Genomic DNA, 24,664 nt, shown 5'->3' with positions numbered 1-24,664 from the left:
ATAAGCTATCTTATTAATGATAAGCTGCCAAAGAACATGCAATGAAATACTTTTTTTTTCTTTATACTGTTAATGTTAAAGTCATTACACATATACCGCTGTTTAAAAACATTTAAATATTTTATCTTAATCTGGAGTCAAAGCCTTTGACATGATAAGTTAACATCCATTAAGTAAAAATATGGCTTAACTCCATATTTTTTTGTGGAGGACCAGAAAGCAGAGAGCAGGCCAAAAAAATCCAAATCAATAACATCAGACCGCCCCTCCATCCCCTCGTTCCACCCAACTAATAAAACTGTTTTTCTCTCCCTAATGGAAATCACATTGGTTTATAGAGTCAGTAACCTTTGACTGATATCTCCCCAGCATGGCAACTCAAATTCCTGTTTTCACCAAAAAAAAAAAAAAAAGTCAGCAAAATCTGGCATCTGTGACGTGAGTGATGTCACTTTGGCTCATTTAATAAAAAGAACTGAAAGTGACCTACTCTATCTAGTGATGGGCCTATAAATCTACAGTGACACCGTGCAGAATCCAAGACCAACACTAAACCTTTCAGTAAAGTTTTATACACAGACTCTCCAGGAAATAGACCAGTCCACACCAATTGTATTTTTCTATATTAGGCCTGATCTGTTCAGGATTTGGCGTGTCCAAGGACCTTGAAACTGAGCAAAAAATAAATGACCTATTGTCACTAAGTGAATACAGTGCTGGGTCACAAACTGGTGCCACAGAATCACACTGATGGCACACACACAGAGAGGCCACTATAGAAGCAATGTTACGTCACTGTCGGTTACTCAGAGCCTCACACACACACGCTCACTATGACCCAATCTCACTGCAGCACACACGCACACACACTCTCACTCTCACACACACAGGCAAAACTACTGAGGAACAGAGAAGCTGCCAAAGTGCAGCTGATGAAAAAACTAACTAAAAGGTGAAGTTAACGCTGAGGACACAGATATACCTCTGAATCATTTCCTTTAGCTCAATGCAGACATCCTGAGCCAGAAAACACTGGATTCATTTCAATACTCTGTCACGTCAGTTGTTTTTCTTACAGGGTTTAATAAACAATTAAAAGCAATATCTGTAACACTTTTGTAATTATCCAAAAGGATAACTGCACCACACTTAGATCGTAAACAAACCTCCTCCTCATCTGATCTAGTTTGAGTCACTCAAAAGTGCCTGTCCATCAAACTGCTGTGCCAGGAATAACTGCAACATACCTCTGCATATGGAGACATGGGGACATGGCAGATTTTTCTGGCATTTAAGGATTTCACAGCTAAGGTTAAAGAACTGCGGGCATCTTTAAAACCTGTGGCATCCTCTTTTAAAGCCGCCTCTTTAGAGAGGCAATCTGGGTTCAATTTAATGCTTCCTCGCCGTTTAAGCAGGTACCCAGCAGGCTGTGGAATTGGGGGGTAGTGTGGGGAGGGTTGGGGCAGCAAAGGCAGGAAATCCGACCTCGCTGTATTCCATGTGACCGCCTGCTCCGAGAATCCGGGAGCAGCATTCCCCTGATTCATCCTCCAAAAAATGGCAGGGAGGGGGGGGGGGTTCCCCCTTGGGTTTAGTATCACCAGCGAGTAGTGAGAAACCTGCCAGTAATCTCTAGCCCTGATCTTCCGTGAGCACATATATGCTTACACAATATTTATTTCCCACAGGTTGCCTTCACAGGCTTCTGGATGAGAACTTGGAGAAAAGGCTGGAAAAATCCATCAATCAAATCTTCTGGTCTAAGTTAATAACAGGTTGTTCCCCGGTATCAGACCAAATCCTGAGATCTGGTGTTTCTGGGAGCTCGGAAACAAAAGGTTAAGGGACGGCTATAACACAACTTTGCCCTTGATTTGCTGGAGCCAAGTAGTGTGGCATCTTTCCTCATTTGTTTTTTTTTTTTAAATGATGGCTTGACAAATACATATGTGACAGAAGAACACCAGCCACACACGCGCACTTGATCATCTCTATGAGGAGGGGGAGCTTGACACAATCCTTCCACCTCCCAGGCTAAAATAAACCACGTCATACAGTAAATAATGTGCCGGGCTGTGGTGCAAGATTGCATTGAGGGTATAGAGACACAATGTAGCCCTCAGGAAGATTGTCCCACGGTGGTCTAATAGTTTCCTGGCAGTAAGCGGAGTCCTCCTTTCGGAGAACAACCAGAATAGTGTTTGAAGTGACAGGGATGATTGGAGGAGGGCTCGGAGAAAACCAGTAATGAAAAGCAGAGGTGGAACTGACTCTGTCCACAGGCACAGACCACAGAGACAAAAGCCCTAAATGAAATCTCGTGCGGTGAGGGAGGAGCCCCCTTTGATCAAACAAGAGAAGTAACAAGGTCAGAAAAATACTCAACCTAATGTGCGTTTGCTCGTGTAGTACTGTTGTGTGTCTTACCAGGAGTTCGTCCATACTGGTCTGGCACTTCTCAAGATTGATGCGTTTGATGGCCACCTTCTCCTTGCGTGGTATACAGTAGGCTGCTTGGACCACCGCTGTGGCTCCACTCCCTAAAACAGACAGGAAAACATGTCATCACCTTGATTATGATCCAATATAATAACACACCAGTCATCTCAGGAAATACAAGACCACAAGAGTCTAGTAGAACTAAACTTTGGCACATTAATTTCAGGCTATATCCACATCCTCAGGCTTCTGTCCCTTCCCTAACCCCTGTCTTCATCCAAAAATCATGACTACTGTAAGATAATAAACCTAACTTTTATCCATTACCTCAAAATCCACCAGAGATCAAGAAGGTTAAACAGAGTTCTACTTCGACACTTCATCCGATTTCTCTTTGGTGCGGCTTATCTGTCTGTTCATCAATTATGAAACAGCTTTCCCCAAATCCTGCCTGATGGAGCAGGTCTGACAGGGGGGACAGTGACTCTGCTAAACCAAAGCATATCCCCATGGGGATGATCCTGCAGTGCTGCCCCAACGATTGGGTCTTTACATAGACCCAAGCCCCCACCTTTTTTGGATTTTATATCCCTGGCACAATTTGATCATTTTGTTCACAGTTTGTTGAATAATGACAATTAATCCTCACAGCACCATCACAGTCTAGAGCGTGTCAGCAGCTCTAAAACTAAGAGGATTCAAGTATTCAGATAGGCTTTTTTGTCAAACACAAAAGTAAAATTGAAGTTTAGAGTATGTGCAGTCTTGTAGTATGCATCAGAACTGAACAACGCCACTGTTCAATACTTTCCCACATGTGCAGTTTATGGACTTTTCAATACCTGGAAACTTTAAATCAGCCTCATTTTCCATGCTTTTAAGACTTTGCAGAAGTGAGTTGGATTATAGCAACAGTTGGAAGTTTGTGCTAGTTTATACCACTACATTCAATATTTTGATGTACAAGCAAACAAAATATAGATCACAATCGGATTAAAGCTTAAATCCGGCAACACTGGGCTAATCTTTAGTTTGAATAACATGTTATAGCCTGAGTAAGAGCTTGTAAAAGTCCTCTCCCTGGAGAGGTACGCCTGTTGTTCCTGCATCGTGTGAGGTCATTTCACTGCCCCCTCAATGCTCTTATTTAACGCCATGCATGCACGCACGCACACACGCACACACAAGGTTGTTTCCACTAGATCTCTGGTGTATACGTGACGCTGAGCAACGCTAGCAGCACATTCTCCTCTGGCAACAGGCTTTGAGTGAGAAAGAGTGAGCGGCAAGTCGGTCCACCCTGCAGTAAGCTTTTCCTTACCTCCCATGCCCTCATCTTAGCTATGCCCAAATATTAACAAAGTGCTCATTGTTTGGAGTTTTCATTGAGCCAGTGGTGTATGGGGGTTTTTAAAAAAGGAGAGGTGGGGGGGCTATATTAAACAGTTCTCTGATTTTAATTAAAAAGTAAAGCTGTCCCTGAAGATGTGACTGGTTTTTATTTAACTGTTCTCATTGAAGATAATTATGACCTCGGGCTAAATGAGAGAAGCAGAGAATAAAACAGCATAAACTTCTTCAATATAACCAAGACTGAGATTAACCATAAACTCCTGCTCCCTGAGACAATCCAATAAAATTGCTATTTCCTTGTAATTTCCTGTAATTGACAGAGACAGTCAGGGTCACTTGAAACATCACCCATTATATGTAAAAGCTGACTACCTATAGCTGCAGTGAGAGCCATGTATTGACTGGCAACCTCTGATAAAGTGTGCTTGGCCTTGCTTGACTCTCCAGCATCCAAATAATCATGGATCGCTCCACCACTGCTCAAAACGAAGGGGCTGTAAATATATCCCTCAACCCCCTCTCACAACCTCCACCACTGCTGCCGCCAATACCAAACAAACCTCTGGAGGCTCGCCAGTGATGGGGAGCTCGGCCCTGGGAGGACCACGGGGAGCCAGTTGCCCTGTACACAGCGGAGTGTAAATTCCTCCACACAAACAAACAGCCAGTCGTCAGGGGTGGCTGGACAAGGTGGAGAGCATGTGGTCTTGTATGTATGAGTGTTTGTGTGTGTGTGGGTAGAAGATGGAAAAAGGGGGAGATTGTTGGGTTTGCAGCAGGCAAGGTCAAGGGGCACAGAGGCTCTCTGAGCCATTTAGACTTGTAGAAGCTAAATCTACCAAACCAGCTGAGACCCTGAGTTAATACAGACCTGATGCTCTTTGATATTTGCTACTTCCAAGCTTAAAACAAGGTTATTCTGCTGAGAGAAATGATGTCTCTGCTTTTTGTATCCAGTTACATCATTATTCAATACTTCAGGAGAGCTTTGAAGTTTTAATCAAAGCTGGAAATTGGGTAATTAAACTATGATGCACACAAGGGAAGGCAAACCATTCCTGTCATCATGTTCACTAACCACAGTACTGTTCAACTGTTCAACTAAGACTGCAGACCTTATTGTAAGGAATTAACATTAACAGTCACAAAATAATGTCTGATCCCATAAAATAAGCTACACATTGTCAGATCTCTGTTATTCATGCAGATAACATCATCACCACCCTCTCCATCAGAATGAGAGGAAGCACACAAAAGAGCCATCCTCACAAAGGGAAGCACTGCAGCAGTGCCAGGGCTTTGAAAAACTCTGGCCAGCATCTAATCTGCTAAACAGTCTGGCACAGACATAAAGGCTGCATATCAAGCAGTAGGTGTGTGTGCTTTTTTTTGTTTTTTCGTTAATAAATAAGTGAAGGAGAGGTGAGCTACATTTACTGTCAAACCATACAAATTTAAAACAATACTTCAAAGTTCTTCCACTGATATTTTCTATTTCCAGAGGCACAACAACATTTGGCTTGTTTTGGAAGTGGATCGCTAAATCAAATCTATATATTAAGTTACCACATTAGGCCAAATCAAATGAAGATGATCCAGCTGCCAGCTCAAAATGCAGCGTGTTGACATTGCTGAAGGATACCAAGTTATGCTGTTGTTCATTTCCATTTGTTTCCATGTTTGATTTCTCTTTTTTAACATTTTTTTTCCATTTCATTTTTCACAGTTTTGTTAACACTGCAAGATGGTTGTTATCACAAACAACTTAGAGACAAATATCACTTCAAGTACAGTTTATACAGCTGCTCCTTTTTTCCTTAAGTGTGTCAGAACCGAAGCCAAAAACCCCCCAAAACATCTAAAGAAAACATAAAACCAAAGAAAATTTTGTTTCCAATAATTCAAATCTATAATTATCCCAGCAATTAGTCAACTCCAAATACTGAACTTTAACGCTTTCACAAATAGCACAGCGTCTATTCACTATCCCAGTGTGTTCAGCTGTAAGTTTAAGTTTCACTCAGTAATTTGTGTTTAAATGTGACTTACTATCAATTTATCATCCTCTCTGACATTTACTCTTACTGTACTGTTTGTGCAACAATCTGTTACAGCTCTAGATGTAAAGGTCTGGTGTAGATAGTGCAAAAAGTTGCAGACGGCGTGAAACAACTTGATCACTAATGTGGGGTAAACATTGACAAAACAATCATGATCTTTGAGAAGGTAGCCAATGTTTTCTGTAAGCATGTTTCCTCCAAACAAGTCCAGCTTGGCATGAGAAACCTTACAAGTATCATACTATACCCAGGCCAACATTCACCTGATAAAAAGGTGGAAATATTTAGTGGAAAGGGCTAGGTAAGGTCAGGACAGGACATTCGCTGTCCTAGTTGTTTTTTTTTTTAATGTGCGAAAAGGTATGTAGTGTAGTGTACAATAATATCTTATCAGATAAGCTTGGCCTTGAATTATCTTAATGGAGCAGGTCACTATGCCAAGGCCTGTGTCAATGTCCTCCTTCATGAGCTGTGGTCAGCAGTGTGGCCGCAGCTCTCAGTTTGTCTATCCTGCCCTCACCAGGCCAGTCTGCTGCCTGACGTCAGTCCTCTTTTATTACATTTCCTCTGCATACCTGGCTGACATTCCACACATTATTCAAAGGTACAATGAGAAATGTCAGACATGAGTAGCAATTGCACCAACAGCCCAATTATCCAGGATATAATGTTTTAAAAGTAAATGTGTTCAGTTGACATTAAATCATGGAAATGTTAGCCTCGGGAATGCCTGCTGTTCTGGTATGTTTCCTACCTAGAACATGATCATGCTGACATTTTCTGAAACCATCTAAGGGACAGGACAAGCAACAGGGAGGAAACATGGTTGCTGGTGGATACAAACAGTGCAGAAAGCAGAAAGTTTCCAGTTGAGATTTGCCAACACGAATGATCCAAAGTCTGATCCAAAATCAGAGAGAGAGCTGTACTTTTTTTTCCTATGGGCTCTGTCCAGTATGATATAATGTCCACTGGGATGAAAAAAGTGGGTGTGAGCCATGTAATAACAAGTCCTCATTCCCTGGGGGAGTTACCAAAACAATAGCTCTGCCGGGCATGCTGGGTATGCAGGGCCATCCTCAGAACACCAACCTTCCAGCTGAGCGGGGAGAGAGCTGTAGGCAGCATCACTGTGGAATGAAACAGCTTATACAGTATCTCCCCAACAGTTTCTGTCAGAGCGGGGAGCAGGGGGGGGGGTTTAGGTCTGGGAGACTGGCTCCTGCTCTTATGTGCAGATTTAGCTAAACTTGATTAAGCTATGCTGTTTTAAATGCTGCACGCTCAAGTGGAGTCTGAGTATAAGTCAGTCCATTGATTAGTCGATCAACAGAGAAAACACTCATCTTGGACTTTAGTTTGGCTTTAGTCTTGTGTGATGGGCATTTTTCACAAATAAAAAGAAGAAAATATTTAGCAGCTTATTCAATAATGAAAATATTACTTAGCTACAGCCCCATACTCAACATCAAATCTGGATTTCTTGCACTTCATTTGCACTGGGAAAAGAAAAATGTCTTATTGCTTTTACAGTCTTTTAGGAAACTGTGTGCATGTATTGTACTCTATGTGGTAGTGGGATATTAACTGACTGTGAGGAAAATTCCTGATTTAATAAATCCCCCAGTCCTCTGATTTAATCAGCAAAGCTATAAGCAGTTAAAACATCAGTAACACTGCAGGTCATGATGGAGAGACACTAAACACATTTTACTTGCCACTGCAATCAGAAAAAGATCTCAATTAAAAGGTCTATTTATACTAACTGTCTGACACAAACAGTAGCTGTAATAATTTGGTAATTTGTAGTACTCAATACTGCATTTGTGTCTACCAACCCGCCTCCCTGAATAAATACTCCAAAACACCACAACGGCCCACCCTGAATGATTGTGCAACTTCAAGCATATGCAATCCAAATATGAATACATACCACTGACTCTAAAACTCAGGTAATTTCTTTGATGATGTAGGTTATCAAATCCTACCTATTGAAGCTCGTCTATCCTATAAGCTTCTCCAAAGAAAGTTAAATTCCCTCCTATGTTTTACAAGTTATGTTGAAGGAATCCCTTCAGGCAAATGTCAAATGTGTCAGAGGAGTGATTTCAATTCAGTGTGATGACCAGTCTACATGATAAGAACGAGAGCAGCTGTTCAGTGTTCCCTAAAACAGGCCTGAAAGTTGAAATTGCAGCAACTTGAACCAAAAATTAAACTTTTTAAAAGTTGTGTTGGTATTATGGTAATCAACCAAAGGCTGTTTGAGAGGGCAGGGGTAGAGAGAGAATGCTCCACGGGATTGATGGCAAGGTTTAATATGAACAGAAACAGATGCCAAACAGGAGGAGTTTTCTTGTTAAACCTCTGTTCATGAGAACCCTAGGGACACAGCCTCACACAGAGGGCTCTGCTAATTTAGATGATATACAAGGTAAATCAGCTCCTTTGGATTTAAAGAACACAACCGGCAATGAGCTTTGGGTAATTTGTAAAATGAGGGGAAGAAACTAGGCTAACTGCACAATTCATTTCCAAAGCTAAGTTGATAATCGTGATCCCTCTCCCTAACCCAAAGTGAGCATGCTGCAGTCCAGCCTTGAAATAGCCTTACCGGTTTCAAACCTATGTTGACAATTTGTGTCACACACTACGTAAGAAAATGCCACAGAACTGGTTTCTATACAAGAAGGGCTTTATCTCTGTGTGTATGCTAAATTACTGGGCGTTATATTGTGGGGTGCCCCAATTCGATTTTTCCAAGAAACTGAAGGGAAATGTAAAAAATGAGTTAAAGTTAAATTCAAGTCTTTTAAAAATACACAAAAAGGTTAATTTAGGGCCTGCAGAATGGACCCTCTATAAACACTCAGATTCCCTGTGGAGGAAGCACGCACCACTTGGGTAAAGTAAACCAGAGGCACAAACTAACTGATTTGAGAGGACAATACTTTGCTTATATGTTACACACTCCTTCTTATTCTCCTTCTCCCTCCTCAACAAAGTCAGCCAGAGGTAGGACGGGATCAGCTATTTGTGGGTTGGGACATTTCAGAACTTCACAAGTAAAAGCCATCATTCCTCAGGCAGGCCAACCTTTAAAGCCAACCTCAGCCAGGACTCACCAAAGCTTGACACTGGACAAGAAGGGTGCAATAAGTCTCCTGTCACATGGGAAATTAAGGAATTCTGGGATACATGTAAATGCACTAGATGCAATCCTTGATATCTAAAATAATTTTAGCCTGACAACAACTAAAATGCTTGTAGGTTCAATCAAAGACTATGATAAACAAAGCATTTTTGATGATGTTATCCAGTCAATTATTAAATGACTTTGCATATTTTTGTGAGGGGTGGTGAGAAGCCTCTTAATACTGATTAATCTCCAAAGAGCTTATGCATAACTGGATTAATTCAGGCAGTAAATTGCCCTAAACAATACCCTACTCCGGGAAAGGACCATGAAGTATAATCTTTGGACTCTGCATTAGTAACTCTAGTGTTTTGGGGAAAGTCATATGTTAGAGTATCTAGTGTATTTTAATTAGAAATGGGCGTGAACGCACACATACTGTAAGTTTAGCAGTCTCCGTCTTAATACAGTAACGTTACGTGAATGATATATTTCTTAAGCCTTTATAATGCAGTGTCTTCCACACAATTAAATGATAACTTTCAGGTTGTGTTATTTGATATATCATTTCTGTGTAAGCCCTACTCTGCAGGTTAGGTTCTGTCTAAACTACCGACACTGGCTAATTTAAACGTGTTCATATTCTTTACATTTCACAAATACGACGCCTTCTGGCTAGAGTGCATTTAAGAAAGTATAGCGCTAGCTGTTCACATTAATAACCGACTGCTCAATGAAAGCGGTTCTTTTTTTTCCCCAGCAAATAGTCAGAGCCTGACTAGACAGTAACGTTATAACGCTCGTTTACTACTTCGGCACAGCCCCAGCGGACGGAGTAACCGCTCTCACTGGAAACATTCCACTGACTCCAAGTCACAACACCGCCCGGGTAGGATTTCCAAGTTGTTAAACGCGATGAACTCAACCTAGCTCAAGAGAAGGAAGATGCCTTCTTCTCGCTTCACACTTGAAAGATATATTAAGGCAAATGTTAGCTGTGGTCAGCTCCCTTTTTAGTGAGCTGTCGGCAGAAATTCACAGACTGTCGGTTAACACATACGTTAAGCTAACAAGCTAATGATCACATACCAATCACCTCGTGTAGCTCATAATCATCTTTGTTGATGGACCAGGGTTGGGAGCTCAGGTCCTCCGACATGGCTGAGGAATCTGCTGAGGCCGTACTATCTGTAGAAAGGTGGTGAATCCAAAGGCTGTGCGTAAAAAGAAGTCAAAGTAATCCAAACAGGACCAACAAGGGCGACACTTCCCCTTCTTTGCGAATCCTGCAGCACTCCTGTCATTCCCAAAGTTTGACACTAGCCTAACAGCCCCGCCTACCGCATTCCTACTGAGCAAATGTGGACCTTCCCGGCGGACATATTGAGTGTGGGACGTTGGACCGCAGGAGCTCCAGGAAACCACTGAAGTCAGTGTGGAAAATTATTATTGACACCGGTTGGCGGCTAATGAACAGCTGAACTGGCAGTGCCAAACACAGAGACAGAAGCCCTGCTGTTTTAAACGCTAGCTGAACAAAACAGTTACTTATATCTGTTAATACTTTTATATATAAGTATGTCTCTGAATTTTATTTTCTAGGAAAAGAAAAGCCAACACGAAGAGCGTTTAAAAATTAGGTAAAAGGTGCCCAAAAACGAATCGAGCCGTTGGGTTCCGCCACACGTTTAATGGCGGGCTGATAATTTATGCGTACTTTTTGCCCTGAGTAGGACATTGCAGGTATAACCATTGCAGGCATGTTCTCATACACCTAATAAATACAAATCTTTTTTGCTTAGATGTGGCACATTGCATTCAGTCATTCTCCGTTTATAGACAATTAGGCAGCTAGATTTCGTGTAGATGCTTACTGGGCTAGAAAGTTCTACCTGACAGGCTAAAGTCAGGGCATACAATATTCCATTATAAAATGTGTGAAAAGAGGCGTGTCAGAGTGCAAGGACATTCTGTCCTCTGATTGGACAGTACCACGTACGCTGTTCTGTGATTGGATGAGTCTAAAATATGTTTCGCCCATAGACTGTATTTCGCCCTAGTTTTTCCTTACAACATTCAATTAGCGACACCTCTGGTGGTGCATTTTACTGCACGCAGGACTTAGACAATCCCGACACATAATGTAGAAAAAAAAAACGTTTTTATAACTGTACATATGTTTTAGAAAATAATGAAAACAGCCCTTGAAAAATTTATTTAATTTATTTTGAAGAAACTGTATTGAAAACATTAATTCAAGGAACAATAAATTCTCTTTTTATGAAACGTTTCTGAAAAGACTATAAAAAATACAAAACCAAATGTAAAGGCATCACAGTGACAGAGAAAGTGAGAGAAAGCAGTCAGTAAAGCTCAACGTGTGGAAGTATCACAATCACAATATGTCTTCCTCTTTAAGCTACAATCTCACCTAGACGTTGACTCATAAAGGAAGTGGCCGGTACAAAAAAGAGACAGCTTTTACAGAGCGTTTTGTACATGGTGCCCTAAAAACACAGAGATCCTCCTCACCATTATTACTCAAATAATTACAAAATAGTGACAGGCAGGCACAACTTACATTCTTGAAATGCTAAGAACATCATAAATACTGCGTGATTCATGCATTGTGAAAACTTTGCTGACGTTTGGTGTCCTTGCTTAAGTTTGGTAATCATAATGTACAGAAATCACTGTGTCGTCTTCAACAGGAAGCACATATGGTAGCACTGAAATACATACCATACACACACAGGAAATCGCAGGTGGATTCAGATGCCAGCAGGATGTGGATCACAAGCAATGGCACAGACTTGAACCTGTAATGTCTGACCACTGTCCAACATGATCTATTAGCTGGAATGAAAAGGCACTTAAAAATACAATTAACTGCACAGTCCATGCTTATGGCAGCGAAAGAGCTTTGGCCAGCCGTACCCAGAACCACGCCTGTGTGCAAGGCCTGGTGTAGTCACATACGGTGAGGAAGCGTAAGATGCTGGGGAACTGCTTCGTCATTGGTTTGTACACCACTGGGATGAGCCGTTTCTTTTGAGCTCCTTCAATGATAAAAGGAAGAAAAGTTAATTATACATATGTCAGAAAAATGGAAGATAGAGCTGTTACAACATAACAAAAATGCAACTTACCAGGGCAGAGGCTGAGAGCAAACTTGGTCTGAAAGTCGCAGGCATCGCTGTCAAGGTATTCGTCAGATATAACCACCACCATCCTCTTGCACCTGTAGCGCAGTGAATTGTAAAACGTGAGTGCCAGAAAATAGCTAGGTGGATACTGGCTGAAACACAGGAAACTCTGATTTCATGCTCTCAAGTAACTTTCAATATCTAAACTTAAAATGAAACTGTGTATTAAGTTGAGCATTCCACAATGGCTGAAACTTTCATGTCAAAAACTTTCCATTTTCATCTCTTGTCCGCACAGATTACTAATAGACCTGATAGTCAAATATATTTTGTTGACTGTTAGTAAGCAGCAGGCGTGGTGCACATCCTGTGCTTGAATATATTTCTCGATGATTGCGCATACAGGAGTCTGTGTTGCACAAGAATTACAAGAATTACAAATACAACACACAGGATCAAGCAAATGTGACTTTGCTTTGGCTGCCCTGTTTGTTTGTACTGACCTACTTGGAGTTTGAGGACCAGACCCTGCTCTGTGCCAGACCCTGCCAGCATTTTCTCAAATTAAAGTAAAAAGACAGATCAATAGAGTAGGCCTGGCCATGGTTAGCATGTGTCTATATCCCACCTCTTCTCAATGAGTTCACTTGTGATGGTCCACACACAGGAGCCCGGGAGGACATCTCTGTCGAACACACACAGCTTCAGCCTGTACTCCGTCTGTTCCAGCTCCCGGATCATCTCATGGACAAAGTCGAAGTCACTCTGGCAGTAGCAGATGAAGGCATCAAACAGCTCAGGAGAACCTGGAATCAGTTCAGTTTGATTCAATTCAATTATTTCCTTATAGGGCCAGTATTGTGCAACAGCTTGCAATCCAACATGTACACACGATAAACTTGGAAAAAATAGTATTCCACAGAAGTAAGACAGAAGCGTGATACAGAAACCACAAGGCTGTGCAGGGAAGTGGAACAGTACAGTGGTGCAGGCGTTTGTGTGATAATCACTGCTGATTTTTGTCAGATTAGGAGGCAAGTTGGAGCGTTTCCTGTACGAAACCGTACCACAGGAGATAATGTTGCTATGACTATCTCAAGTTTGACTTGAGCAAAAACACTGGCTGATGTAAGTGCACTATAAAGTCACATGTTTTTTATAATACCAGAGCTGCTTAACTGTTTAATTTAGGTGGCATTTCTGGAGAGAAAACAGCAGTTAGCATGGAAAATCTCACAGAACCACAAAAGCTTTTGAAGCTTCCTATTTTCACTTTCAACCAAGAAGCTTTTAAGCATCCTTCTAATCTGTTCTCTTGGTGCTGAATCGCCAACAGCCGTGCATTCACTAACAAGTCAAGCAGAATAAATGTGCGGCAACTTCTGGCTAATAAATCAGTAGTAATATTCATTTTCTCCTTTTTGTTTTACTATAACAGCTCAAAGTGAAGTGATTTGTTTAGTTACTTATTAATAGTGTAAATCTACTATTTACAAGTAATACTTAAGGTTCTCATAACACAAAATGGCCCAATTGAGAGTTATATTGTTGTATATTTTACATTATTAATTATTATCACTAATGCATTCACGTTAGCAGCATTTTACTGCTGAAGCTGGTTAGGGTGGAGCTAATTTGGACAAGTTTACAAACTGTTGGTAAGTAACTCGTATAATACAGCTGTGAACAATGTCATACACCTTTTTAAGAGAGGCAATAACGTCAATTGTGCTGAACTATGCATGTGATATGTGTGTAAACACAAATCAGTGTGTGTTTAGAATATTTAGAAAAAGAAAACCAAAAAAAAGAAGCTTATAGAAATGCACACCTTCGGGGTCATCCTCCAGGGTGATACCGTTTCTCTCAGGGGTGCGAGGGACACAGCTGTCCACCTCAGGAACCTGAAGTGGGGGATCACTCCCCCTCTTCTTCAGATTCTCACAGTACCTCCTGACATCTTCATCTGGAACAAAAGAGATCATTTATAGTATATGTGTGTATATGTGCAAACACATAAACACACACACAAATACACAAGTCTGCATACAGTAGTGTGGGTAAGATGTCACAGGAAGTGGATAGAATTATCTGATATGACAATAGCTTAACTGCAAATATATTTTCAGCTTGTTAACATATTAAGAATTACTTAACTTGAGCAAATATTTCTTAATACATTCTGAGTCACGTGAGTAAATAGTTTTTGCAATAAGGGAATTCAGGCATGTGGATCATTTCCTCAAGTACAAGAGCGGAAAGAAGCTTGACCTAAATGGTCGATATTAAAATACCAAAATAATAATAGTAATAAATAATAATAAAAACTAATAATAATAATAAAGGAATTAAATCAAGATTTCCAGTTAAACTCCAACGCACCTATCAAAGAGCGAAGATCCTCTATAATATCACTCCTCTCCACCTTCATCAGGATTGACAACAACTTCCCCACTGTCGTATCTGTGGACCGAGCCTGCCACTCGTCCAGGATCCTTGTGGTGGGGTTTTGTGCCACTTCATAGTTCCTTATCTCCAGGTAACTGAAGTCCATGGCCTCTGCTACAGCCATCCAGTCCGCGGCCACTGCATTTCTGGGATTCAGGTAAAGTCCCAACTTTTTCCTCACAGTCACATTCAGCGCGGTGAGAGGAACCGTCTCCAGGTCGACTTTCGACTCGGCGCAAGCCATGTTAGACAGTTTTCAGAAACCTCCGCGAGACGACGTGTGTTAGTTAAAATAGAAAAACATAATAAACATAGTAACGACAGGCTGCGTGATTAGCTCTGGGGTCCACAGCCTACCTAACTTCAGAACACGGAAGTGATGTCAAGTAGCCAGATTACAGACTGCGTCACGCGGGGGAGGAGATGTACCGTCTCCCCCTCTAAAACCACTGCCTTTGAAGAGCACTTACACAAGAATTGTGAATTTACCAGTACTATCGCTTTGGTGTCCAGACACAAAAAAAGATTCCTCACATTTATTAATAAAGTGCCCTGAAGTCGCGGGCATTCAGTCAAATGTACTCTAAAACCAGATGTGGGTGTTGGTGTGTCTGTTCCCTTTTCTTGACTGCATTCAAAATATTTTCACTCTCCCTACTTCCTTTATTACTAGTTACTATAAAACTGAAGTCTACATTTGAATTTTGTAAAAGAAAAGAAAAGAAATGGTGTAAAAGATTCACATAAGAAAAACTCCTCTGTTTATAGTGTTTTATTTTGTAACTACCACAACGTTGACAACGTCTATGAAAGGTGAAAGGCATGCTATAAATATAGATCAGCCAAGTTCAGCTATTCAAGTGTCAGTGGGAATATGTATTTCCTCAAAACCGTCACGACTACTTCCCTCAATCAGCATGACAGAGTGCGACAGATTTTACAGCAACAGTCCAGGTTTGCATCACTGAAACTTCCATCCTCTGAGCAGACTCCACATAGTGTTTGCTTTAAGGCAGAGCACAGCTTTTTGCTTTTGGAGAAACAAATCTATGCCTCTGTCCCAGTGCTGTTTGGTGGTGTGAGATGGGCTTTTTTTGCCTCTTGGTGACGGCCTTGTGCCACTCTGAAAAAAGAAAAAGAAAACAAATATCTTCTCTATCATGAAAGTTTGAAAGACAGTCAGACAAAATCCTATGTAAGTATCAATACAAAAAAATCTGCACAATGTATGTTATTCAAAGTAGAAAAATAGAAAAAATACAATTCATGGGGTAAGAAAGATGAAAATACAAAGTTTGTGTTCAGATTTTCTCAAATCTTTGCTTTTTGTGAAATGTCTTCGGACCTCGAGCAATTATCTAAATTAAATCATTTGATAAGTTTAGAAGGAAACTGCTGACAACTTGTCAAAATCTGAAACATAACAGGTGGCCCAAACCAGATGCTGCTTTTCTGTGCACATCTGTCAAATGTAGTGGGGTAAAAAGTGAAATGTATTTCTTTGAACTTTTGTAGAGGTAATATGGTGTACTTAAAGAAAGCACAAGTGCTCAATAAATGTATTTGCAGTACATAAAGTACTGTCATTAAGACAGCAGCATGCAATCATACTATCCACTTCCTTTTTCTCAAACACCCACCAATTTCTTGTTAACGAGTCTGCTCCATTCAGGCACTATGACGACAGTAGCTCAACTCTTTTAGTGATTATGCAGGAGGTTAGAAGTTCATGACTTTTGTGATATGCCTGTTTCAGATAATTGCATCCCAATAAAGTCAGCATTATCTGAGAACACCGTATTTAAACCACCCAGCTCCCATCCTCCAGTCCAGGCCCAGGTCCTTTGTGAGGAAGCTAGCAACATTTTGCCACTTTCTGTTGGACATGAAGCCAGTCAATGGCAACTTGGTGGTATCCACAAAGGGCACTCCTGTTCGTCCCTCGGTGATAATGACATAAACTGAAATATTCAGCTGCTTAAATGTGAAGTACAGTGTTCACACACTTTTAAAACAATTTCATATTTCATAATTAATGAGAAGTGATGAGGAAAAAAATGTACAAACCTTTTCATGCATTGAAAAGCTTCATGTCCTTTTTCCACATTGCAGCTTTGTTTTGAAGTCCTGAGGTAAAATGACCATGATACATGATATCAGTTTTACATTCATTTAGTGGGTATTGAGGAAATAAGTTGAAAAGTTGACCTCATGTTACCTTTGACCTGATTTCCATACTTGGCACCCACAGACTTGAAGTAATCCCAACAAAAGTTCATGATGTCAGATATTAACATAGCAAAAATGTAACTTACCAGGGCAGAGGCTGAGAGCAAATTTGGTCTGAAAGTTGCAGGCATCAATGTCAAGGTATTCATCAGAAATCCCCACCACCATCCTCTTACACCTGCACAGATAGTCACATTTATTATAGTCAAGTGGAAAATGCAAGTGCCAGAAAATAGGGTCATTCGATTTCTTGCTCTCAGGTGACTTTCAAAATCTAAACTTAAAATGAAACTGTATTAGTCAAAGTCAGCTTTCCACAATGGCTGAAAAAACTCTCATGTCTACAGAGAGTCATTCATGCACTAATATCATCCAAGCTAGACTGCTGTGACACCATCTCAGGCTACCTCCTCCCATTTACTCTGTTTTAATATTGTGTTATTACCACAATATATACACATATATCTCTTTATGCTTGTCTGTCTTTGTGATGTAAAATGCTATATAAATGAAATAAACTCACACAGCTCATGGACAAAGAATTGCACAACAGCTTGACAACATGTACACACAATAAACTTGGAAAAAATACAAATCCAAAGAAGTAAAATAGAAGCGTGATACAGAAACCACAAGGCTCTGCAGGGATCTGGATTGTACAGTATTTAAAAAAAAAAACACACACACAAAAAACAGAAGTAAAGCTTATACAAATACCAAATACACACCTTCAGGATCATCCTCCAGGGTGATACCATTCTAGGTCAACATCTGAATCGCCACAAGATATTCTAGGGAGTTTTCAGAAACCTTGGTGAGACAAAAAAGATAAACATAGGAGTGACAGCCTGAGTGATTCGAAATAGTAAGCTGCTTCAGGGGTCCACAGCCTACCTAACCACAGAACAAGGAACTGCGTCCACACAAGGGAGGAGATGTGTTGTTTAACCCACTGAAATCACTCCCACAATACTACAGCTGTTCATTGAAAGGCACTACTGCTTTTGGTGACCGGAGACAAAAGTAAAAATAAAAATCCTTCTTATTGATTAATAAAATGGCTTGCAGCTCTTACCTGATCCATGACCCATGCAAACCATTTGCCATTGCCACACAGTCACACCTGTCACCCCAGTTCTCCCACTACTATCCTCCCTCTTTTCAATAGTTTGCCTCATCTTGTAGACCTGTATGAGGAAACTGAAGAAATATGACACTGAGCTTTTAGGCGATGGCTGCAGCTTTATGTCTCAAACTAGTCAAATGAGCATAATACATATGGACTAACTGTTAGCTAGCACATCAATGTAACATTGCTGTAATTTGTTGACATCAAATTTGAAGAGGAAGGAACAGAAGTTTATCTAATTGCTGTGCCTGCGATTCATTATCATAGTTTTTTTCTCTGTTTGTGACCAGAAGCATAGTTCCACTTCATCTTCTCATTAAAGTTGTAAACACTGACACCCGCTTTAACATTAGGGAGAAGCAGGGCCCTTGTGTAATATATACACTACACTACACACACGTACACTCAGTAAAATGTGCAGTTCCCTTTTCATCAATCAAGATTTGAACTTAAAGGCCAAAGCTGAAAGGATGAGCTTTACTGCAGAACGAAATCAAGCCAGAAAAACTCTCCCGTTCACCGTTTTATTTTGTAACTGCCACAAATAGGCAAACCTTGAAATGAATACAAAGTAAAAACAACTGTGTATTCAAGCAGGTGTAAGAAAATGATCTGCGCAAAAACCACAGATCAAATCATCATAACTGATCCACTGCAGCAAAACAAAACCACTGCGTAACTTTCCCTGTTGCTGCAGCATAACAGGAAACAGTCTATAAAAGGTATGGCATAAATATAGATCAACCAAGTTCAGCTATTCAAGTGTAATTGGGAACGTACATTTTCCTCAAATCCTCATGACAACTTCCTTGAATCAGCACGACAGTGTGACACAGATTTTACAGCAACAGTCCAGGTTTGCATCACAGAAGCTTCCATCCTCTGAGCATCATCCACGTATTTAGTGTTTTAGTGGCAGATCACAGGTTTTTGCTTCTGGAGAAATAGAAATCTATGCCTCTGTCCCGGTGCTGTTTGGGAGTATGAGATGGGCCTTTCTTTCCTCTTGGTGACGGCCCTGTGCCACTCTGGAAAAAAAAAACAAAAAACAAAAACAGGTTTGTGAAGGTTTAACAGAAGACATATGTTATTAAATACAACAATTCATCATTAATAGATTGTTAACACTTAAATTTAATTTTATACATAGCATTTAAGTGTTGTAGCTGGTTGAGCTGAAGAGGAGAGGGTCAAGATAAATCTCCATGCTGGTAAAGGAGCGACAACTTTTGCAGAAATCATAAAACCAGGGTGGAGGACACTCCCATTAAAAGAGAGACACGCCAGTGAAGGATATCTCATCATCAGGGGTGGGTCAGGCAGAAATGCCCAGCAGGTGGACCCACCTGTGCTCACATGTGAGGGAGTTTGATGGGGTAGGAAAAATTTTGCTCCACAAGTTTGGAGCCATGGAGAGGTTTAGAGGGGAACTGCTAACTAATCATCAAAGTTTGAAACTGGGAGCCCCAACAAGACACTGCTTTTTTGTAAGCAAGCCAAAACCCCCTGGTTTAATATTTAATACATTTTATTTCATAAGTGTATCATGTTGTCTTAGGTAAAACCTCAGATAAAAGTATTGTGTAATTGTATCTGTCAAGTTCCTCAAAACAGTACATAAAGTACTTTTATTATTATAGCAGCGGCATGCAATCATACTATCTACTTCCCTTTCTGTCAAAACACCCACCGGTTTCTTGTTAACGTGTCTGCTCCATTCAGGTGCTATGACGACGGGGCTGGGGTAGGTCTCACCGAGGGACACATGAGCATGTGACAGAGCAGCAGAGCTGAGGGTCCAGGGTGTGTGCACGTCAGATCCTCTGATCTCTTTCAACTCTGGAACCCACTGTCGAACGTAGTCACCCTGTGGCAGCACATGGGTAACCAAGAAATAAATAACAGATTTCCATGTCACAGCTTTGTACTGGTTTCATCACCATCATGTGACAGCAAAAGCATCAGTAAGAAAAGTGTGACTCAGGCATTTTGTGTTAATGCAAACAATGGCAAGCTCCAGAAAAATGCTAAAGGGAAATGAAACAAACAAATCATGCTTCTTATCAAACTTACATTATTGTCGTAGTCGAGGCCTTGTTTGATCATGTTAAACTTCCTGTTCTCTCTGGGGTCATTTCCTATACCAGCACTGTAAAGCCAGTTTCCATAGTTGCTGCAGACATCATAGTCAATCTTGGAGGAAATTGAAATGATGAGGCCAAATCTACAAACTAAGAGTAGTACTACTGTATGACATGTTTGGTTATGTCATAAAACATAATTTCACTTCCAAACTGATTCAAAACCTTGACTACACTGCTTACCAGAAGGTATTCAAACCACTCAGCTCCCATCCTCCAGTCCAGCCCAGGTCCTTTGTGAGGAAGCTAGCAACATTTTGTCGCCCCCTGTTGGACATGAAGCCAGTCAGCGCCAACTCTCTCATGTTGGCGTCCACAAAGGGCACTCCTGTTTGTCCCTCTGTGATAGTGAAATACACTGAAATATTCAGCTACTTCAATGTGAAGAACAGTGTTCACACACTTTTAAAATTGCATATTTCACATTTAATGAAAAGTGATGGGGAAAAAACCGTACAAACCTTTCCACGCATTGAAAAGCTTCATGTCCTTTTTCCACGGCACAGATTTGTTTTGAAGTCCTGAGGTAAAATGACCATGAGATCAGCTTCACATTCATTTAGTTTATATTGAGGAAATAAGATGAAAGCTTGAGGTTAAGCTACCTTCGAGCTGAAAAAGTCTGTTTCCATACTTGGCACCCACAAACTTGAAGTAATCCCTCCACAAAAGTTCAAAAATCACCCTGTAAAACAATAATGAAGATGTCAGAGACTACACCCATTACCAGTATTCCATATTATTATAATACAATATCTATTATTTTGTTTCTGAGTCATCGGAGTATTCCAGTCCTGCTCCAGACCCACCAGTATGTGCTCTGATTGGCTGTCCGCTCCCTCTCATATTGCTTGTTCTGATGATAAATATACCTGGGTGAAATGCAACCCATCGCCAGCCTGCAGAATGCCAGTGCAGCACCATTAGAGATACATTCATAAGACTTGCAGTACTTATACAAAACATTAAACTCTAGTAAGCATTCAGCAGTGCAGGAAATGAAACAACAACACTCACCAAGGTGCAAATTTAGTGGAATAGTCCACACCGATCAAGCCGTTACGAGTCTCCTTGTAAGTTGCAACTGCATCCTACAAAACAGTAAACATTCATGATATTTATTCCACCTACATAGTAGATAATAAATCACCATAAGAGGGAGTTTTTAACAACTAGTGTCCATTTGTAATGGGTGTTGTACTCACACTGTCCCAGAAATAGTGTTTGAGTCTAGCCAGAGCCTGACTCTCACCACCACTACAGGGGAAGGCTGAGCGAGGATCAGTTAGAGGCTCTATAAGAATAAAACAGAAAAGCATTTCAGCATCAGACTACCTCATTCATGTTAAACACTCCCTGATGTGCATTAAGACACACAGAATCATAAAAGCTTAATCATATACATGGAAATTGAGCCGGGCTGCATGCTGGCACTTAATGAGGAAGTCTGTGCTCAGCAGTTTTCCTACTGAATCCTGAAAATAGCAGCAGTGTGGATTCACTTAATAGAGGCGCTGTATAAATTGAACAATTTGTGCTTCCTTATTGCCAGCAGCGTGTAAAGACATTTACACAAGAGTCGATTTAAAAAGCGCATAAAATAAATGTATAGGACTTCGCCTTGGTAATTTCGATACAGACGTAGTTTGATCATTTCTGTAATTTCACTGTACATGAAGACACAAAGCGAGAACCCAAGAGATACCACAAGAAGCAAACCATTCGTACTGAGAATAATCAGACATTAGCATGTTCACCTGTCTGTTCCAGGTCCTGTGCTGTGGGAATGGCTCCTTCCTCCAGCCCTGGAGGAAGAGGTTTTAGCTGCTCGGGGGTTGGAAACAGAGGCCTCACCCTGCTCCGGGCCTCCACTGCTTTTCTGAACTCAGTGTACACATCAGGCAGCCTAACAGACCATGAGGAAATATTACAACGCATTCCCACCACTTAACACTTCTTAAACTATAGTCTAATAAAAATGACCATTTCCTCTCTACTTTCCTTTTCAAGCTAATGCCAGTATAAAAAGGATGTTCAGCGGAAAGTGGGTGCTTTGACTCTGGAAAGCAAAGCTCTCTTACCTAGATATGTGGTGAAATGGAAGATCATCTCTGTGGTACAGTGTAGACCCCCAGCAGGTGTGAACTTTGACCTTCATTTGTGTACAGACATCCTTCACCCTTTTCTCCACATTCAGCTCCTCTGAGGTTACCTGGGAAATGAACAGATGAAGGACAAACAACATCAGAATCACCAGACGGTGCAATAAAGTCCTGATAATTAATGCTAAAAAGAGAAAAGACTAAAGAAAAAAACTACCTCTTCGTGGAAAGCCACGGTGCTGACAGAACCCAGTTGCTTGATGAGCTCAGCAACGACGTCCTCTGGTTTACCCCGTCTCACCACCAGATTGCTGTCACACACACATACACACACACACACACACGCACACACACACATACAAAAAAATAAACACACATAAGTCCCAGTTCACACCATGCCAGGCAAGCTGCATCCTGGGTAGAGGGCTAGCTACTTCCCCCCTGCTGACCGGAAAATAAAGATGGGAACAGTGTGTGCAGCAGCCATGTTAATGTAAACATAACCCCCTATAAGCCCAGGTGTGTCCTGATCCTGTTAAATCTGTACCAGTTAAATCCTAGAAAGCCGAGGAGAAGGTCTGCACTGTAACATGACACATGATCATTTTTAAACTTGGCAAACAGATTATGGTTCTTCAAAAGAGACAAAGCTGAACTGTAGAGAAACGACCATATTAAATAAAGCAGTAGAGGACAGATAAATTGAGGTCATATACAGGAAGATCAGTCAACGAACGACAGTTTAATTACCTTCCCTTGTTGAGCAGTGTGCTTCTGAGGTCTCTGATGCTCTCCAGCAGGAAGCGCAGGCGGAAAGGCCCAGTCTTTGGTAGGTTATAGTTGTACGTTCCCACATAATGTCTGGGGTCGAAGCAGTACAGTGGGACAATGTACTCTGCATTTCTTTGAGCCCAGTGGAAAAGCTGCATATACAGAGTACAAAGTGTGGTTCTTAATTTATCGCTTATGGAAGGTGATAATTAAAGGGACAGAAAACACTTGAATACAAAATTGCACATATGATTCAATGAGCAGACCTGGTTTTGAACTACATATATGACTGCTTTAAGTGTTTAAAACACACAATGATAAATGTAATTTTATGTTTCAGAGACACTGAAAGTACGGAAATGTATTAACCATTGAAAGAATTTTACTTGGAAGATTGCGTCTTTTATTTTGAAAAGTATACGCGGAAGTGGTACATGGTGATGTCGCCATAGTAGCCTACAGTATAGCTCACTGACGGCCTGCAGAATTTCTTAGAAAGCTAAACATTAAATTACAATGTGGTAGTAAGAGGAAACCAGCATTAATATATTTGACATATAATTTGTTACGGATTAATATAAATGTTCTTGTCGTTTAACTTTGAAAATAGGGCTTTTATTCTCAAAGACCTATACCGGATGTCTACTTGTTATTCCTGCTGGCAAAACAAAAATGGCTTGATTCTAGTAGCCAACAAACTACAATATTCTCAAAAATGTTCTCGTAATGATGTCAACACATTAAATGCAAAGCGTTAGACACATACTACTAATGGACACGTTTACTTGTAACTTGATGAAGTGCTCTAATGTTTAGTAACGTACGGTTTCATTACTACAACTCGCATTGGATTCATAGTCTTACCTCATTGTCGTGGAGACGCAAGTCGTTTCTCAGTAAACATATAACAGTACGAGAGGTGGACATTGTTTTCGTATTCGATAATGCAGCGGCAGTTTTATCTCAAAGACAAATAACTCGCTTCGTTTCAGAGAGCTGTTGCCTGCTGCCTCCCTTGTTTCTCCCCAGCGACTGCTCTCGTGTGGAGCGGCCACCTCACGTTTTCAGACACGTTACAAAACGTCGGGTTTTGTAAGATTGTTTTCTAACAGCTGCCTCGGGCTGTGAAGTTGTGTCTGGTGTTAGCCAATTAAGCTAATTGCTAATTTTCCACCTCCAGTGCTCTCAGTAATGTGGTGTGGACTTTAAGTGATTTTTATCCTGTGTTATGCTTCATTTTTAATGTTATATGCCGTTTATAGTTTGTTTTACTTAATATAATTTTATTATAATGTAATATCATTTTGATTTTTTTCTTCATTAAAAGCCCATTAGTTAGTAGTTCTTACAGTAGTATTACCATAGTAGTATCGTGTAGTCTATTTAAGATTCATTCTAAACATATTTATAAAAGACGTGTATATATGAAACTGTTCTGAAAAATAATGATTTATGTTTGATATGGTTTTTCCATAAAATTTCAATTAACCTGAAATCTTGGGTACATTTTCAGATAAAGATCATTATTTGTGAGGAAAATATCAAGAAAAATCGTCTTAATGCTTCAGTATATTAAGGTTTTTTCAATCAATAATATAATTAAATTATAAAATAATTTAAATTCTAATTACACCAAATGAATGTTGTTTATGATAAATAACAATACAATAGAACAGTTAATATATTACAAATATGAAAGTGCTCATA

General features: G+C 40.4%; 3 protein-coding genes across 3 annotated transcripts in view; all 3 read right to left on the bottom strand.

Moving 5' to 3' along the window:
* Positions 1–10,694, bottom strand: part of oxsr1b (oxidative stress responsive kinase 1b) — a 38,706-nt gene extending 28,012 nt beyond the window's left edge. The window contains 2 exon segments of the mRNA XM_051067008.1: positions 2,431–2,543; positions 10,081–10,694. Coding sequence (XP_050922965.1) covers positions 2,431–2,543; positions 10,081–10,150 — 183 coding nt within the window. The 5' untranslated portion in view covers positions 10,151–10,694.
* A 501-nt stretch (positions 10,695–11,195) lies between these two features.
* myd88 (MYD88 innate immune signal transduction adaptor) lies at positions 11,196–15,047 on the bottom strand. The gene is made up of 5 exons (XM_018673801.2): positions 14,520–15,047; positions 13,969–14,103; positions 12,766–12,943; positions 12,141–12,232; positions 11,196–12,050 (listed from the first exon to the last, which is right to left on the bottom strand). The coding sequence occupies exons 1-5, from the start codon at positions 14,827–14,829 to the stop codon at positions 11,896–11,898; spliced, it is 870 nt and encodes a 289-aa protein (XP_018529317.1). The 5' UTR covers positions 14,830–15,047; the 3' UTR covers positions 11,196–11,895.
* A 3,406-nt stretch (positions 15,048–18,453) lies between these two features.
* cry-dash (cryptochrome DASH) lies at positions 18,454–24,054 on the bottom strand. Its single transcript, XM_018673800.2, is given in 15 exon segments — positions 18,454–18,971; positions 19,634–19,810; positions 20,017–20,136; positions 20,268–20,314; positions 20,317–20,424; positions 20,546–20,605; positions 20,690–20,769; positions 20,894–20,983; positions 21,102–21,175; positions 21,290–21,378; positions 21,842–21,990; positions 22,166–22,296; positions 22,404–22,497; positions 22,937–23,109; positions 23,822–24,054. Coding segments are annotated over 15 exon segments (1,563 nt in total). The 5' UTR covers positions 23,885–24,054; the 3' UTR covers positions 18,454–18,863.
* Between the last annotated feature and the right edge of the window lie 610 nt (positions 24,055–24,664).

This window comes from Lates calcarifer, linkage group LG24, assembly GCF_001640805.2.
Source record: "Lates calcarifer isolate ASB-BC8 linkage group LG24, TLL_Latcal_v3, whole genome shotgun sequence".
In the NCBI taxonomy this organism is placed as follows: domain Eukaryota; kingdom Metazoa; phylum Chordata; class Actinopteri; family Centropomidae; genus Lates; species Lates calcarifer.
Note: the sequence above shows the minus strand (reverse complement) of the source record. Positions and strands in the feature narration are given on the sequence as shown.